General features: G+C 43.7%; 1 protein-coding gene across 1 annotated transcript in view; it reads right to left on the bottom strand.

Moving 5' to 3' along the window:
• The window catches only part of LOC147641661 (myosin-9-like), a 74,705-nt gene extending 58,302 nt beyond the window's left edge, over positions 1 to 16,403 (bottom strand). Inside the window, exons 1-3 of the mRNA XM_086797936.1 lie at positions 15,972 to 16,403; positions 4,293 to 4,421; positions 3,934 to 4,077 (exon numbers count right to left, since the gene is read on the bottom strand). Of these exons, the coding sequence (XP_086654062.1) occupies positions 3,934 to 4,077; positions 4,293 to 4,421; positions 15,972 to 15,974 (276 nt within the window). The 5' untranslated portion in view covers positions 15,975 to 16,403. The remainder of the gene's footprint in view (positions 1 to 3,933; positions 4,078 to 4,292; positions 4,422 to 15,971) is intronic.
• Positions 16,404 to 16,778: the final 375 nt, after the last annotated feature.

Raw genomic sequence — 16,778 nt, 5'->3', positions numbered from 1 at the left:
AAACGCCAAAAAGTCTGTCTTTGGTGTTAAGGAAGTTCAGTATTTGGGCTACATCATCGGTTACGATGGGATTAGACTGGACCCATCAAAGGTTTAGGAGATCTTAGATTGGAACATTCCTAAGACCGCCCAAGAAATCCGTTCATTCGTAGGTCTTTGTCAAGCCTACAGTACCCATGTCCATCAGTTTTCCAACCTTGCAGCACCTCTTACCGACCTACTCAAGGGGGTGAAGACTCGCAAGCAGAAAGTCTCAATTACAGGGAAGGCGCTTGATGCATTCCGTGCACTCCAGAAAGCTGCCTCAGAAGCACCTGTATTAAAGTTAGCATCATGGGACGAACCTTTCAAGGTCATCACCGATGCCAGCAATGTAGCGATAGGTGCAGTCCTCCAGCAGGACAATAGACCCATGGCATATTATAGTAGAAAGTTGAATGTCACCGAAAAGAATTATTCGGTATATGACAAAGAGCTTTTGGGTGTGATCACAACGCTCAAACATTGGAAGCCTTTTCTTTATGGACAGGCTTTCACAATGAAAACAGACCACCAAGCACTAAAGTGGCTTCAGACTATGCCCAGTGCCCAGTGGAGTGATCGACAGGCCAGGTGGAGTCAAATCTTCCAACAGTTTGGAGGTATGATTGAATACATCCCTCGTAAGCATAACCCAGTAGCAGATGCTCTCAGTTGAAAGTCCAGGATCTAGGCAGTCCAAGAATTTACCATTCTCGGAGGGCATTATTTGAAAACTTTGGAACTAAGTTGCAGTTGTCTAGTACATTCCATCCCCAGACAAATGGCCAAACAGAAATTTATAACCAGTTGGTCTTTGATGTTCTCAAGTCATACTGTCATGACCAGCAGTCCAAATGGGAACATTATCTTCCATTGGTTCAAGCTATCTTGAACGACACTCATTCATTCCAGTGTCGGACGGACTCCATATGAAGCAGCCTTTGGTCGCCGTTTTTCTTCTCTTTTGACGAGAATGGTGTCTCCATCTTTAGAGGCTAATAAAACCACGGAAGCATTTTCCGAGATCATTGAGTCAGTCAAAGACCGCTTGACCAAAGCTCAGGAAGCATATAGCAGACAGGCAAATAAGTCTAGACGAGATGTCCACTTCAAGGAAGGGGATTGGGTCTATTTGCATATCATGAAACAGCGATTGAAACAAGTGGGCAAACGTTGTCCCAAGCTTTCATTCCGTAGTTTTGGCCCTTTTCCAATAGTTAAGAAGTTAAGTGATGTCTCCATGAAGTTAAAGCTACCTACCAGTTGGACAATGCATGATGTTTTCCATGTTTCTTGGCTAAAACCATATGTTGGTCCAGAAGTGTTTGATGTTTCAGATGAACAGCAACCAGACGTGGTAGACGAGGCAGAAGTTATTGAGCCTGAGCAGATCCTTCTTCATCGATGGAAGCATGGTTCCGGTCGGCGGATACGTCAGTTCTATACGAAATTCCAAGATCAACGCACCCACGAAGCCGTATGGCTCGACGAGGAGTTCTTCCAGGAGTACCCCCAGTTATTGGCGGACTACTTGGAAGCCATGAACCTGCCGCCAAGCTAAACAGGAGGGAATGTCACATGCACTCTGCACTCAGTGCATGGTGACAAGATGGCTCATCATCAGAAGTGCAACAGTTGTACAGTATTAGAACCCAGTAGGATGATATTTGTCGTACGTCGTGACCCCATTGTACATCCTCAGTCCAGGATAAGTCAGGCACGAGCTACGTAGGTCATTTCTCAGCCTTAGCGGGTCGATCAATCAGTCAAGTCCCTTAACCCACTTGGAGAGAATCATTCATGCATGTAGAGTCAGTAGAAGCCTTAGGGTTTGCATCAGAAAGCACTCTGCATCCTGCGCATAATATGCATTCATATGCCTGTGCATCATTTAGAACATCCCAGAAGCCTTAGGGAATTTACTAGGATTTATCTGGTATTTTTTCCATATTTTATAGCATTTATTTAGCATTATTTGTCATTTATAAATATAAACTTTATTAAATGACCAGCCAACTTAACCAACCTCTAGTTAGTATCAATAGGCTTCCATAGGGGTTAGTTTCTCATTCAATCTTCAGTGTGCTAAGAGCTTTCCTCCTCAGCCCTAGGAGTTTCCCTTGCCTTCAGCACTAGACTAGTCTCATCCAACCCTTGGAGTGTTTGAGGTTGCTTCAGCCAACCCTGTTAGGCGCCTGCATTCAGCATCAAATCAGTCCATGATTCAGCATACAATCCAGCCTCAGTTCAACGCCATAATTCAGCCAGCGTTTTCTGCATGTGCACCAGCCACCTACAGTCATCTTCGTTTACAGATCAGCAACCGTACACACCCGCGTTTCTGTCCAGCAGCAACACACCCGCGTTTCTGTCCAGCAGCAGCAGTACAGCCTGTGTTTCAATCCTACAGCATGCGTTTTCAGTCTTGCATCAGTTCTACAGCAATACCCCGCCTTCTATGCATCATCCATACATGCAACAGTCATCTGGTGAAGGTAACACAGCATTCATAAGCATTTACAGCATTCTAACATAGCTTAGAACAGTCCACCATCTCCTTTTCTCAGCCTCAGGTGTGCAGCCCTTCCTCATGCCCTTGGGAAGAGTGCATAGGCTCGAGATCAGGTCATCGAGGTGTTTCTACAGCCGTGTACAGTTCAGCCAATCTCCGATCCTCCGAGATCTTGTGTTTGGCTTATGGACAGTCCACAGTCATTCTCTCTAAAGAAATAAAGCAAATACTATCTCGTTATCGGGATAGGGGGCCCTTCAGTGGGTAATTCGGGACCCAATCTGGTGTACAGTTCTCAAATCTCTCTCTCATATCTCTTTAAAGTTTGAAGTATTAAAGTGGATTGCTAAACTCATGAAACTCAGGATACAGAAGACGGTGTGAGCATTTGTGTGACAGGATCTTCCAATACAAAGACTTCCGCTGCATATCACACTGAATGTGTGAACTGCCTCTAAAGGGCTAAGTGAATATGTGTTGTGTCCACCCTCTGTGTGTGTGTGTGTAACCTCATCCATGTATATGGTGAACACCTGCTAAGATGAGAACCTCTTATGTGGATAAGATAAGTGTATGCCATGTGTCATGTGTTTATGTGATTTGTCTCAATCAAAAGATAAGGTTCTAAACCTACAAAAAGCATGTACTTGATTCAAGTTTTACAACATTAATCTTTGCTTATTTTAGTACGCATGATGATGTATTCCATGGACATGATGTAATCTTTTGGTCTCATAGGTCATTTTGGCCCTTTGTAGACGTTAATATAACTCTCTCTCTCTCTCTCTCTCTCTCTCTCTCTCTCTCTCACCCACGATGGAGTTTCATCCTCCATAGCAACAGCTGCTGCCTACCCCTAACCCTACTGGTCTTCAACGATTCTCCTAATAGTCTCCAAGTACATGTTCAAGTTGAGATGGTATAAAATGATCTCTTAGTATCAATCCAATCCCACCACAAACACAATCCAACTGTAGAGGGGAAGAAAAACGTTCATCAATCACCAATCATTCAAAGTGGAGTGCAGAGTTCATTCAATGTGGAGTGCAGAGGGGAAATGCTAGTTATTGTCAAGAAACAGTCAATCCGGCAGAGGGGAAACAGCTGAAAAGGCTGAGCTAGTCAAAATGCTCCATTTCGAAAATAGAAACAGTAAAAGCAATTTTCAAGCCCAAGATCTATTCAAAATAAATGTTTCAGCCGCCAGCTCGGAGCCCTTGCGATTCCGCCATACCCTTAACTAGCTATGCACCATAGTTGTCAAAACTTGCCATTCGCAAGGCCCCAACCCTGTTCTCACGTTTTGGCCTAGGAGGAGTTCCTGCCAACCCCATTGAGACGTCTTGCCAGCCCATCAAACAAAAAATCCAGTAAGTTGCAGCATCTAGAAAGTGTCTCACATAGATGTCATTGAGCTCGTATCTGCTTGCTAAATTGTACAGAACACCTGGCTCATGCAAATACGCCAGTTTGGTCATGTCATCTACACCTCCAGGTTGTGCATCCAGATCTTTCGGATACACATTCGACAATTTCGTGACAACCTGAGAATCAGAAAAACAAGATATTTAAAAAAATAGAAAGCCCAACATAACAGCACATACAATGGGGAAATCTATATTGGGAAAAACTTTAAAATAAAAGCTCTATCTAAAACTATCCACGTTAAGTGCAGGTCCAGAACATCATAAAACCAACTTCAATTTATTCATGTCACAGTTTTCTAGAGCTCTGGGATAATTAGTTTGAGTTGCTGCACCAATTTTCCATTGCTTGTCTGTGCTTTCACTTCATGACCATTGATTTCCAGCACTTCAGCCTCTAACCAAGCCAGAGCAGTATCCTCCACCCATATTTGGGATCCAACTGTTATGTTGTTTTCGGTAGCCTGTTAAAAACAAGGACGTTAATTACCAAATTTTGAATCCACTAACAGAAGCATCAAACATTGAACTTCTTTCCAATTTTCATCTATGAGCACAAATTTTAGATGTGTTTAACTACAAAAGGTGTAATAATGGCTCCTGCACAATTCAGAGTAAGCCCTCCATACCACACTCCATGGCAGAGTTTGGTGAAGCACCTCAGGTGGTGATTGCGATTTTCAAGACTGACATTTCTGTACTGCATCTATACCCTGGGCAGACAGACTTCCTAGGATTGCACTGGAGTCGTATAGACCACTGGCAGAGTGTGGTATGCCAAGGTTACCCTATGTTCCTCTCACATGGGCTTCATATAAACCGACTGCAACCATTTGGATGCACCCCTACTACACCCACCAAGATATTGACAAGCCCATCCATCCATTCCGACCTACTTCATCTGCATACTCATACTACATGGCTAGCCATGATTATCTCAAAAGATGCAGTTCTATTGAAACCATTTTTTGCCAGTGACAGGATTTCTTTGCCCATCTCCACAGACATATGTTAAATGCCATGTGGATTGCGATCATGCCGATTTAAGTTTCATCACTATCTAAAAGTGGAGATAGGGAGAAAGAAAGAAGTTCTATTAACGTCTACAAAAGACCAAAGGGTCTATGAGACCAAAAGTCTTAAATATGTCCATGAAGTGATTGAATCATGGAAAACCATTTTTTAACAAAACTGAGAAAATCAGCCATGTAGGTGCTAGTGGTACAATGATACAATGATACAATGTGATGGGATCAAAGTGGGTCCTCGGCATCTATGGCTGTACAAGAGGCTCTCCACATCCACTACATGTAGAGAGGCACTCGATCTCTCGGGTCGTCTGAAGCTGTCAAGTAGAGCATCTCCTCGGGCCAGTGGGTATCATGCGTCTAGCTCACTGCACCTAAATCGCAAAATCGAGGGACACACTCACGAGGCGAGGTGGTACATGGACTGCCAATGTGTAATGCCTGGTCCATTGAGTAGAGGGCATTATATGTTACGACAGAATAAGGACTCTGCTACCTAGAGGTCAAGACAAAGGAGCATTGTATCTGCAGGTGCCCAGTGTATTATGAGATACCGGGGAGGTTCCCCTGTCTATCACGAAGGAGTTTGCCCCACTATTTAGGATCATGGATTTCCAAGAACAACATTGCCTGGGTCTCTACTTGATGGAGCTACACGCACATAAAGAGTTACTCTTGTTGAGACAGGCTAGGGCTCAGACCACAAAACCTCAATCACCTATTACCAACATCTTCCCTATAACATAGGAGGGAAATGACCAGCAATAGCCTCAAGAGGGACAGGATTAGTAATAGGCACCAAGGAGTGCCCTTTAGTAAGCTACACTCAAGGTCATGTCCACATGGTGTGATATGCAGCGGAAGTCTTTGTATTGGAAGATCCTGTCACACAGATGCTCACACCGTCTTCTGTATCCTGAGTTTCGTGAGTTTAGCAATCCACTTTAATACTTCAAACTTTAAAGAGATATGAGAGAGAGATATGAGAACTGTACACTAGATTGGGTCCCGAATTACCCACTGAAGGGCCCCCTATCCCGATAACGAGATAGTATTTGCTTTATTTCTTTAGAGAGAATGACTGTGGACTGTCCATAAGCCAAACCCAAGATCTCGGAGGATCAGAGCTTGGCTGAACTGTACACAGCTGTAGAAACACCTCAATGGACTGATCTCGAGCCTATGCACTCTTCCCAAGGGCATGAGGAAGGGCTGCACACCTGAGGCTTCACCAGAGGGCTGGTGTATGACTGGATGATGCTGATTACTGATGTAAACTACAATGGGACTGAAAACGCATGAAAGGGGCTGCTGGAAATCTGCAAACGCAGGGCTGGTGTATGACTGGATGATGCTGATTACTGATGTAAACTACAATGGGACTGAAAACGCATGAAAGGGGCTGCTGGAAATCTGCAAACGCAGGGCTGAATGGCTGTTTTCTGGCGTGGAACTGAGGCTGGACTGAAACGCTTGCTGAATACTGATGCTGGACAAAAAACGCAAGCTGAATACTGGCCTGAATAGATGCTGAAAGCAGGCGGCTGTTCACATGCAGAAAACGCAGGTATCTTATGCTGATTTGGGGCTGATCTGATGCGCTTATGGCTGTAGGGCTGCTGAAGATGCATGCGTTGGAGAACCAAGGTTGGCTGAAGCAAACTCAAGCACTCCAAGGGCTGGATGAGACTAGTCTAGTGCTGAAGGCAAGGGAACTCCTAGGGCTGAGGAGGAAAGCTCTTAGCACACTGAAGACTGAATGAGAAACTAAGCCCTATGCAAGCCTATTTATACTAACTAGAGGTTGGTCAAGTTGGTTGGTCATTTAATAAAGTTTATATTTATAAATGACAATAAATGCTAAATAAATACTATAAAATATGGAAAAAATACCAGATAAACCTAGTAAATTCCCTAAGGCATCTGCAAACGCAGGGCTGAATGGCTGTTTTCTGGCGTGGAACTGAGGCAGGTTTACTTCAACCTTTGCCTATTCCCGACAGACCTTTCATCGACATATCTATGGACTTTGTAGGGCCTATACCAGCATCCTCCGGATCCCGTAACACTCAGTGTTTTACCATTGTGGATCGCTTTAGTAAATTCTGCATGCTCATCCCATGCAAGCATACGGCCACAACCGAGGACATAGCCCGTCTGTTTCTCAAGCATTGGTATCCAATTTGTGGTTTGCCTAGCACCATAACATCAGATAGAGATTCCAAGTTTACCTCGCATTTCTGGAGGGCATTATTTGAAAACTTCGGAACTAAGTTACAGTTGTCTAGTGTATTCCATCCCCAGACAGATGACTAGACAGAAATTTATAACCAGTTGGCCTTTGATGTTCTCAAGTCATACTGTCATGACCAGCAATCCAAATGGGAACATTATCTTCCTTTGGTCCAAGCTATCTTGAACAACACTCATTCATCCAGTGTCGGACGGACTCCATATGAAGCAGCCTTTGGTCACTGTTTTTCTTCTCTTTTGACGAGAATGGTGTCTCCATCTTTAAAGGCTAATAAAACCACGGAAGCATTTTCCGAGATCATTGAGTCAGTCATGGACCGCTTGACCAAAGCTCAGGAAGCATATAGCAGACAGGTAAATAAGTCTAGACGAGATGTCCACTTCAAGGAAGGGGATTGGGTCTATTTGCGTATCATGAAACAGAGATTGAAACAAGTGGACAAACGTTGTCCCAAGCTTTCATTCCGTAGTTTTGGCTCTTTCTCAATAGTCAAAAAGTTTAGTCATGTCTCCATTAAGTTAAAGTTGCCTACCAGTTGGAGAATGCATGATGTTTTCCATGTTTCTTGGCTAAAACCATATGTTGGTCTGGAAGTGTTTGATGTTTCAGATGAACAGCAGCCAGACGTAGTAGACGAAGCACGTCACCTAGAGAGAGAGAGAGAGATGGGGTCCAAGCAACCAGAAAGAAAGAAAGAAAGAAAGAAAGTTGCATTAACGTCTGCAAAAGGCCAAAATGACCAATGAGACCAAAAGGTTACATCATATCCATGAGGTACATCATCCTGGGTACAAAATAGTAATAAAGAAAGATAACAAAATTCTAGAGCTATAAAATCTGTTCTGCAAAGAGCTCTCATATCACCCTAATACATCCCTCCTGGGCCGCTGTGACATGGTGCTCAAGGTGGTAAAACTAAGTCGACGCGAGATGGTCCTCCGATGATGGGAGATGATGGCCCAGATCCTCCTGTGGTGGCATGGCCGTGGCCGTGGCCGTGGCCGAGGGCCATGGGGTCTGGGGCGTCAAGCTCTGCATAATTCAGTGGCTCTGTCGGGTGTCACCTCTCTCGGCCGAGCTCTTGCCTAGCCTGTGGTCCGGGTATGGTGGGTGGATCGGCCCTCGGAGTGCTGGTATGGGAGAGATGCTAGTCCTCGAGCAAGTACAAGTGATCTGGATCTCACTAAGGACTCCCTGTATCAACGAAGCTCTAGAGGAAGTCCATGATCTTGGAAAGTGGTCCGAACCTAGCTCGGAAGAGGAAATGGAATCTCCCCCGAATCTCATAGTATACAAGGCATCTATGTAATGATCCTCTGTCTCGGGCTTTGTGACAAAGCTGGCATAACCTATCCTCTGGTGCAGCCGCCCTGGGTCCATATCTGGCAGTCTCCACTCTCAACTGGTGGGACGAGGTGCGGATCTAGCCAATCGCACATCTCACCCCAAAAGATAGGTGTGTGTGTCCATGTAGCGTGGGCAAATGATGAAACCATCCTCTATCAGGCATAGGAGGTGATCTCTGTAGAAGGCCATCTTCGTCCCCAATGGACGACTAGGTGAACTCCATGTCCTCTGAGTATCCAGTCTAACAATGTCCTTCCTGATAACCCTGTTCCGCTTTGTGCGGCTGAGAGCAAATCACGAGGCCTCTATGCTGTATTGGAACCGGGGGGGGGGGGGGTGCCTCCATCTGCATACCGTGCATGCCAAACCAACTGCCTACCTATGTATACCAGCACTCTGTCTCCCTGGAGTGTCAATTGAAAACACAAGTGCGAAGCACTACAGGTAGCGACTAGGCTCACGTGAAAAGCGGCAAAAAACAACACCAATCAGTCTCCAATCGAAGATCCTAGGTCTCGACGCCTCTGCTCTGATACCATGTCAAAGGGCAACAGAAAGATGTAGACGAATGACCAAAATGCTGAAGCACCAAGCGAGAGATGAGAAAAAACGACAAAACACTGATGCACTAATCCTCAATATTAAGATGAAAACAACTAGCCTGTAGGCGAGGAGTGGTCTCCGTAGGCAGAGGGCTAAACGGTGCTTGCCAAATGACCAAAAAACGATGATGAATGTAAGGGGTACCTGGTATCAAGAACTTACTATCAGTCTCGACCATTACTAGAGCAGGTCTAGAGGTCACATTTGTGGATGACAGAAGCACAAGTCGTGATCGGAGTGATGGTGACATCATTCTTGCCTCTGGTACACTACTCCATGGGCTTTATAGGTTGAACAAATATGAGATATTGGCACATGATGCATGCTTAGTTATTACCACACATGCTATGATAGATGCAGAGCTATGGCATGCCCACTTTGGTCATCTTAACTTTGGCAGTTTATTGCCCTTGAAAAGGCAAGAGAGGGTGTCAAAATTGCCATAGCTTGAAACCCTAGTCAGGCATGTATGTAAGGGGTGTATTTTAGGCAAAATACAACAAGCATCATTCCCGAAAGATGGTTCAATAAGGGCTGTCCATTGAGCTGAAATCAGAGATATTTGAGTGCTTTAGACACTTTGTTTCTATGGCTAAAAATGTGTTTGCTTGCAGAGTTGGAACCCTATGTACCAATATGAAATGAAGCCGGGGCCGAGCCGGGTACATGTCCAAAGAGTTTTGTGTATATATATCTAAGAGACATAAAACACCAATGTACAATGCCTTACACACCTCAACAAAACGGTGTGGCCGAGAGGAAGAGTAGATCTCTCAAACGTTGCATAGTGAAAGGTCAAGATTCGCCTCACAGGTTTTGGATGGAAGCGATTATGTGTGCAACTTACGTGCTGAATAGATGCCTTGAGAAGCAACGCAATAAGCTTGATGATAAGGTGGTTGAACACATTTTTGTGGGATATAGCTTGGAAAGCAAAGGGTATCATCTCTATCATCTAGCTACTACGCGGATTTTGGAGAGGAGAGATGTCGTGTTTGTGCCGACCATGTGAACACCCTCTTATCCACATTTTAGGGTGTACTTATGTTTTGTACTTGGTACACGTTTCATTATCAAGCAATCTACATCGAAATGTGTGCTCTCTTCCCTCTCACACTTCTCTGCATCTCCACGACTATGTGTGTGCATTGTTGTACGTACCGTACCAAACAGTCATAGTGCATTGTAAAGAAGTGTGATTCTTTAACTACAACAAAAGCTCAAAATTGAGAAAGACATCCGACCATCAAAATTCTTGTTAGGTCTGCACTCAGCATTCCAGGCAACAAGAAGGTGACTTTAAAAATTGGGAAATTTTTACAACGCCCACATTGCACTTTTAAAACTACCGAGGATAACGTCAATCATGTGTATCACAAGCGCAATGCATAAGTCTGTCGTCTAACAAAGGTTCTTCACAATGCAAGTTGGTAGCCGCCTAAATCAAAACACAAAAGGTGATGCCTATGCAACAAACATGACCTGAAACTAGGAAAAAAAGACAAAGAAACAACAATTATCTATCATTATTTAGTGTACATGGAAGGTAAAATCATAAAATTATATAGAAATGAATAAAAAGTTGAGAGAAATAGAGGAGAAACATGAAGTGGATCATAATTTGAAGTAAATGACAAGGAAATTTGGAAAAAAATATAAACTTTAAAAAAAACCTACAGGGAAAATCTTGAAAAAAGATTAGGAAATGGAAAACAAAAACAGAAACGACGACTTGAGATAAACATTACTATAGCCTAATCAGCAACCCATACTAGGAAAATAAAATATGTCCAACTGCATACAAATGCACTCACCCCTTTATTTTCTATTTGAACACATCAGATACTTGTGGCATTCTTGGAAATAGTCCCCTTTTTGCAATGTCTATTAAAAGCATCGCTTAAGAGGAAGAAAGAGAAAATTAAAGTAGAAAATTTTATCCTCGTCTCCTATATAGCTCCTGATTCTGAAAACAACTCTCTTTGTGCTCTAGGACAGGCGCAGAGCAACTTAGTTTTCCTCAAAACTGCAGGTACTTTTGCTGATTTGAAGGCTCTTGAAAATCTTCACCTTGTTGCTGATTACTAACAAGCTAAGGCCTCTAAACTAAGGCTGATTTCTGCTACTAGAAAGCTGAGGGATGAGAGAGGTTCTAAATGCACAAATGAGCCAGAAAAATCCCTCAATATATGCTTCAAATTGAAAGTGACCTCCAAACTGAGGCTGATTTTTGCTACTGCAAGCATAAAGGTTGAAAGAGGGGCTAAACGCACAAATGACAATGGAAGGCCCTCTTTCTAGGCTGCGAAAAGCACATTTGCTCGTCACTCAGGTCATCAAACTGCACAACAAATTTTCATCCACTATCTCCGTGTAACAAGCACATCCCTGACAAAAGGGTGTGACTCTTGAATGAATAGTTATGTCATTTGGACATAGAGATATGTCCTTTGAACAATAGATGTGTCTCTTTGTCATGTGCAAGACATGCACTAGCTGATCTCAGAGCTAGACCTAAAGAGGCAACAAAAGAAATAACCAGATTTTGGAGCATGAGTTGCTGTTTTGGCAAGCGATTGACGGATGGTGGACAAAGGGGGGCTGTCGGCCAGCATGTGTTCTGTCGGCTGTAGCAAGATCATTGACTTTTATCCAAGAGCTGGCCGACCAGCAGTCAGCCAGGTCAATAAGTCATTCCAAGGCCTATAAAAGGGGCACAAGTGCTCATTATAGAGACCATTCAGTCCAGCCAGGACTGGGTCTTAGACCTAGGGTTAGAGTAGGTATTTGATTACCTTTTTAGGCACGCCTAGGGATGCCAAGACTTGTACCTTTTTGTACATTATGAATATAGTGAATACTCAGCTATCTCTTTCTCTCTCCTCTAGCATCTACTTGCGTTTTGCATCAGCATGTTCCTAGATGGTGTTTAGGGCTGAAAGAAGACTCCCAAACCTTCCGCATAAAACACTCTTTGAAGAGATATGTCCTTTGGTGATGACCCATGTGATAGGGTGTGACCCTTCATTGGTGTCCTTTCAATGATTGAAGGCTAATCAAGAGTAGTTAGAGAGATTAAGTCACAATCGTGACAAAGATTGGGGTGCGACTTGGAGATTATGCAAATGTGTAGGGCTAAAAAGTTGTGCTCTTTTACAATGGGGTTGGGGCAAAGAGGCCACACATTGTTGTCATCACTGAAATTTTGTGTGTAGATTTTTCCACATCAAAACTAATGTCAAGGTTAAAACTAATTGACAAATGAATGTTTGTTGTAAAATTGTCTAATGAACTTAAACTGTCCACATAAACAGACAAGTGTTGGGTGTTGCGTACAATGTTTGAACATGGAACTTTTGAATTGTGTGTGCGCGCGCGCACGTGCACGCACACACATACATAAATTTATTTATTTATTTATATGTATAGTTATACATATACATGTATATATATTTACATATATTTGTGTGTACGTACAAATAATTGTGTGTGTGTGTGTGTGTGTGTGTGTTGAAATGAATTCCTTGCCAGACGATGTCGAAGCTGAAGCATGGTCGGTGACGAAGGCTGGCATCAGCAAATGCAGAGGCACTCCGAGGTGGTAGATGTTTATAGTGGGTAGCGGAAGGTGAAGTGCAGGCTTTGGTGACGAGTGCTGCGGTACTTGAGGGGTGTAAACTCTGGTGACGAGGGTGCTGCGGTACTTGAGGTGACGAGGGTGCTGCGGTACTTGAGGGGTGTAAACTCCGGTGACGAGTGTGCTGCAGTACTTGGAGTGGTGCAGGGCTGGATGTCGAAGGCACGCATCGATGTGAGGCGATGACTCTCCGAAGGTGAGGTGATGCAGACAAACGCAAACCTGCAGATGAGTGGCCTGCAGGAGAAACGCAAGTCTGAGCAGAGAGGGCTGTTGTCCTAGGCAGATGGTGTACTGCCATCACGAGGTAGGTGGTGAAGGGCAGAGAGGGCTGCTGTCCTGATGTCATCATGTGATGATGGGCAGAGAGGGCTACTGTCTCAAGTCGACAAAGAATGATGAGCAGACAGGGCTGCTGTCCCAATGTCAATGATGATGATGAGCAGAGAGGGCTGCTGTCCCGATGTCGAATGATGATGATGAGCAGAGAGGGCTTATGTCCCGATATAGATGAGATCTTCTGCTGCAAGTATCAAGGGCTGAGCGTTGCAGATATCAGATCAGGGAGTGCTGCTGCTGTAGAGGGTAGAGCCAACAGCACACAGATATGGACAGAATCACAGGCAGCTGCTGTGAGCAGGGGATGGAGCCGACGGATGCTGCAGATGATAAACGATGCTGCTGCTGCTGTTGCAGAGGTAGCGCCGGCAACAGACAGGTTGATGATATGATGTGTTGTACTTGTGCTGAATATGAAACAATGCATACATATGTATGGGGTTGGACTGTTGGTCGGCCCAGAGCAGGGGGTGTCGGCCAGCAGCACGAACAAAATCCCAAATAAAAACCCCTTTTAGGGCTAGGAAAAATAACATTTTCACACAGCTCTCACATTCCTCATCCACGTTTTATGACAAGTTTGACACACGTTTAGCTCAGTGGTGTTATAGGTGGTTATTGAGTCTTTGGCAAAAGTTCCACCCCTTATAGGATGAGTTATCCATGTTCGTAAGTTTACTTTTAGGGTTTCTTTCCTTTTTTTGAACATAGACGTGGTCTATGTCCCAATCATAGACCATTCAGGTCTCTCTTATATGCCTTTTCTTTCCCTAGTACCGAGACACCAATAGCTATGTTCTCACACCTACATCTTCAGGTACTTTAAATGGAGCTGTTTTTCGAGAAAACTGAAGTGATCATTATAATTTACTATAAAGGTCAGTTGTAGCTAAGCTGATTCAGAGCAATCTCTCCTTTGCAACTGAATTTCAGGCTTCAGGTTTAGAAACTCCTTAATCTACACATCTCGAGTTTAGACAAATTCAAATGTTGTATCTACTTACGTTAATAATTGTGGTGTGTTTCTTCATTGGTGAAGGATAGACTCAGCTGCAGTGAAGGCTAAGATTGTGTCTCCTATCTACCTATGTATATTTTGTGTGTATACACACACACACACACACACAAAACACACAAACACATGTGAATATGTGTGTGTGTGTGTGTGTGTGTACATACATATAATTATATGTATTAATCTACTGAACATCTTTGTGGCACTGTTGCCCAACCCTTTTGAGGGTGGTTTCACAAAAAAAAAAAAACTGTATGTATATGTGTGTGACAAGGCAAACTAAAACAATCCATGGAAGTTGGCTAACACTCAAGTTGAAAGGTTGCCCAGAAAGAACATACTGTGCAAGATTACAATTCATATTATGACCTCTAGAAAAAAATTTCCAGATCATTGCCCAATCTGGCCTCATGAGTCTTTAGATCACAATAGTAACTCTCCAAACACAGCAATGAGATGGAGAAGAAGCCAGCAGTGTCATCTTAAGATAAGGGCAAAAGATGCATTCAAGTTTAGACATCTACTAGCAGTTCCAATAATCTGCAAAGCATGCTTTTGCATAGTGGAGAAAAAATCCATGGTGGACAGTAAAGCAAACCTAGGCCAAAGCACCCTTTTAGATGCGGCTGAACAAGAAACAGCCATCAGCACTCTAAAAGGAGGACCAGATGAACAGGCCACTGGCTGCTGATTCATGTCACTACCTGCAATACCTTCTTGACAACCTAAAACCTCTATTCACACAGCCTGGCTTTCGACAATAACAGGCAACACAATTTTGAGCCTTCCACTTTCCGCCAGCCAAAAAAATGACTCATTGAAATGAGCCATAAAAGTGAGCTTTTTTTTTGGCTTTATAGAGTGTACAATCTCTAGACTGCCAAAAACTCCGTTCCAGCACTGCAACAGTTGCTCCCCATCAATATAGAATAGCTGGGTAGCTTGGCAAAAACTTTCGCTTCTTTGTCCTAGTAGCCAAAGATTTCTGAAGCACATGATGCTTACACATATCTCATTTTAGAGGTTTTTCAAACTCAAACACAAAAAAGAACAAAATTTATGTTATCCACTGTCACACTTCAATCCTTTAGAGCTGTTCTTAAATTACGAGGCTAAAGCCCCAAGAACCTATTTGGCCTCCACTTTAAAGGATGACAAAGAATTTTGACAGCAGTTTTTCAAGATCGTTTGAATATCGAAACAACAGAAGCACAAAACAACCTATATGTCTTTGCAGGTTTCAAAAGTACAAAAGCAATGCATGCTTCCAATTAGACTGTTGTCGGGCATCGTTGCTAGCAGTCTCTGAGGTTGAAAGCCCAGCCTAGAAACTGTTTGTCTCCCCACTAAAAGATGTGGCATGCTCGCTCGGTTCTCAAAATAGAAACAAAAGAAGTGCAAGTAGTCTAAAGAGGAAGACAATGATGTCGATTGATGCGCGATCATCGATTGGAAAAAACTCGAATCGGTAGAAAATGCATAGCCGACCTTGGCCGACCATGCGCTTCGAGAATAACCAGGCCTTGACATAGAGAAATGGTGGCCTTAATTATATTAGGTAGGCACCATAACATGGGATTCCAGTGACGGGCGAAAGGAGAAAGTGTACGCTATCGGACATAAGCCTTTAAAAACATCGATCGAGGGTGATTAATTGCTAATGAGGTTTGATTAGCGCAAATGGTGAAGCTACAGAGCGGTAAACTCTCCAAATATCCCCTAAAGAAAACGTAAACGATCGAAGGATTTAAACGATCAAAATGAGCGATTTCGATAGCGGAGGACACTAACCATATTCGTTTAAGATTTCTCGTCTGTGGCGAGCTAGCGACGTCGAAGCCGGTGTGCTCCCATGGAGAGGGAGCCCTGCAGGATGGAATCGGATCACTTGACGAAGGGATCGACGTGCAGGGGCGAGCGATCCGACGACGGATCTGTGCGATGCGAGGGATATCAGCAGGGGAAATGGAACAGTGAAGCTCTGCAGGAGGGGTTAGGGTTACAGGAACAGCAGGAATGCAGAGAAGAAGGGAGAAGAGTTAGGGCAAGGGCAAGGAATGAGCAGAGTTCAAAAAACAAAGGGGGGGGAAGGCAGAATATACGGCAGCTTGTACACAGAAGGCAGGGGCGGGGGGCAGAGGTAGAGAAAACCGTGTGTGTGTTGGGGGAGTGTGTGTTTTTTTTTTGGGGGGAGAAAAATGAGAGAAGCGGCGGCTCATGCCTAAAGGGAGGTTGTGTGAAGACCGCAGCATAATTTAAATTATTTGTTATTATCTATCATGGTTTTTGTGTGTTATGTTTTTCCTAGGGGGATCCTTCGCTGGAAAGTCCACCTTTTTCTTGATTATAAATTCTTTTTCTAAAGACAAAAGTAAAAGCAATGATCACGCATATGTTCTCTCTCTCTCTCTCTCTCTCTCTCCTCTCTCTTTAAGCAAGAGATTTGAGGTTAGAGACCCATCTTTTGCACTTCAATGTGAGATTCAAAGCTCAAAGCTGATTTTTTGCACTTTGGTGTCTACCTACGGTTCATTTTGGTCATGTCTCTTCTCTGTTGTCATCTAAAATTGTCCTTCCCTACTCTCTCTCTCTCTCTCT

The sequence above is a fragment of the Cibotium barometz genome, chromosome 1 (assembly GCF_041138505.1).
Source record: "Cibotium barometz isolate CiBa-2024 chromosome 1, ASM4113850v1, whole genome shotgun sequence".
Classification (NCBI taxonomy): domain Eukaryota; kingdom Viridiplantae; phylum Streptophyta; class Polypodiopsida; order Cyatheales; family Cibotiaceae; genus Cibotium; species Cibotium barometz.
This window is presented reverse-complemented; position numbering and strand designations above follow the sequence as displayed.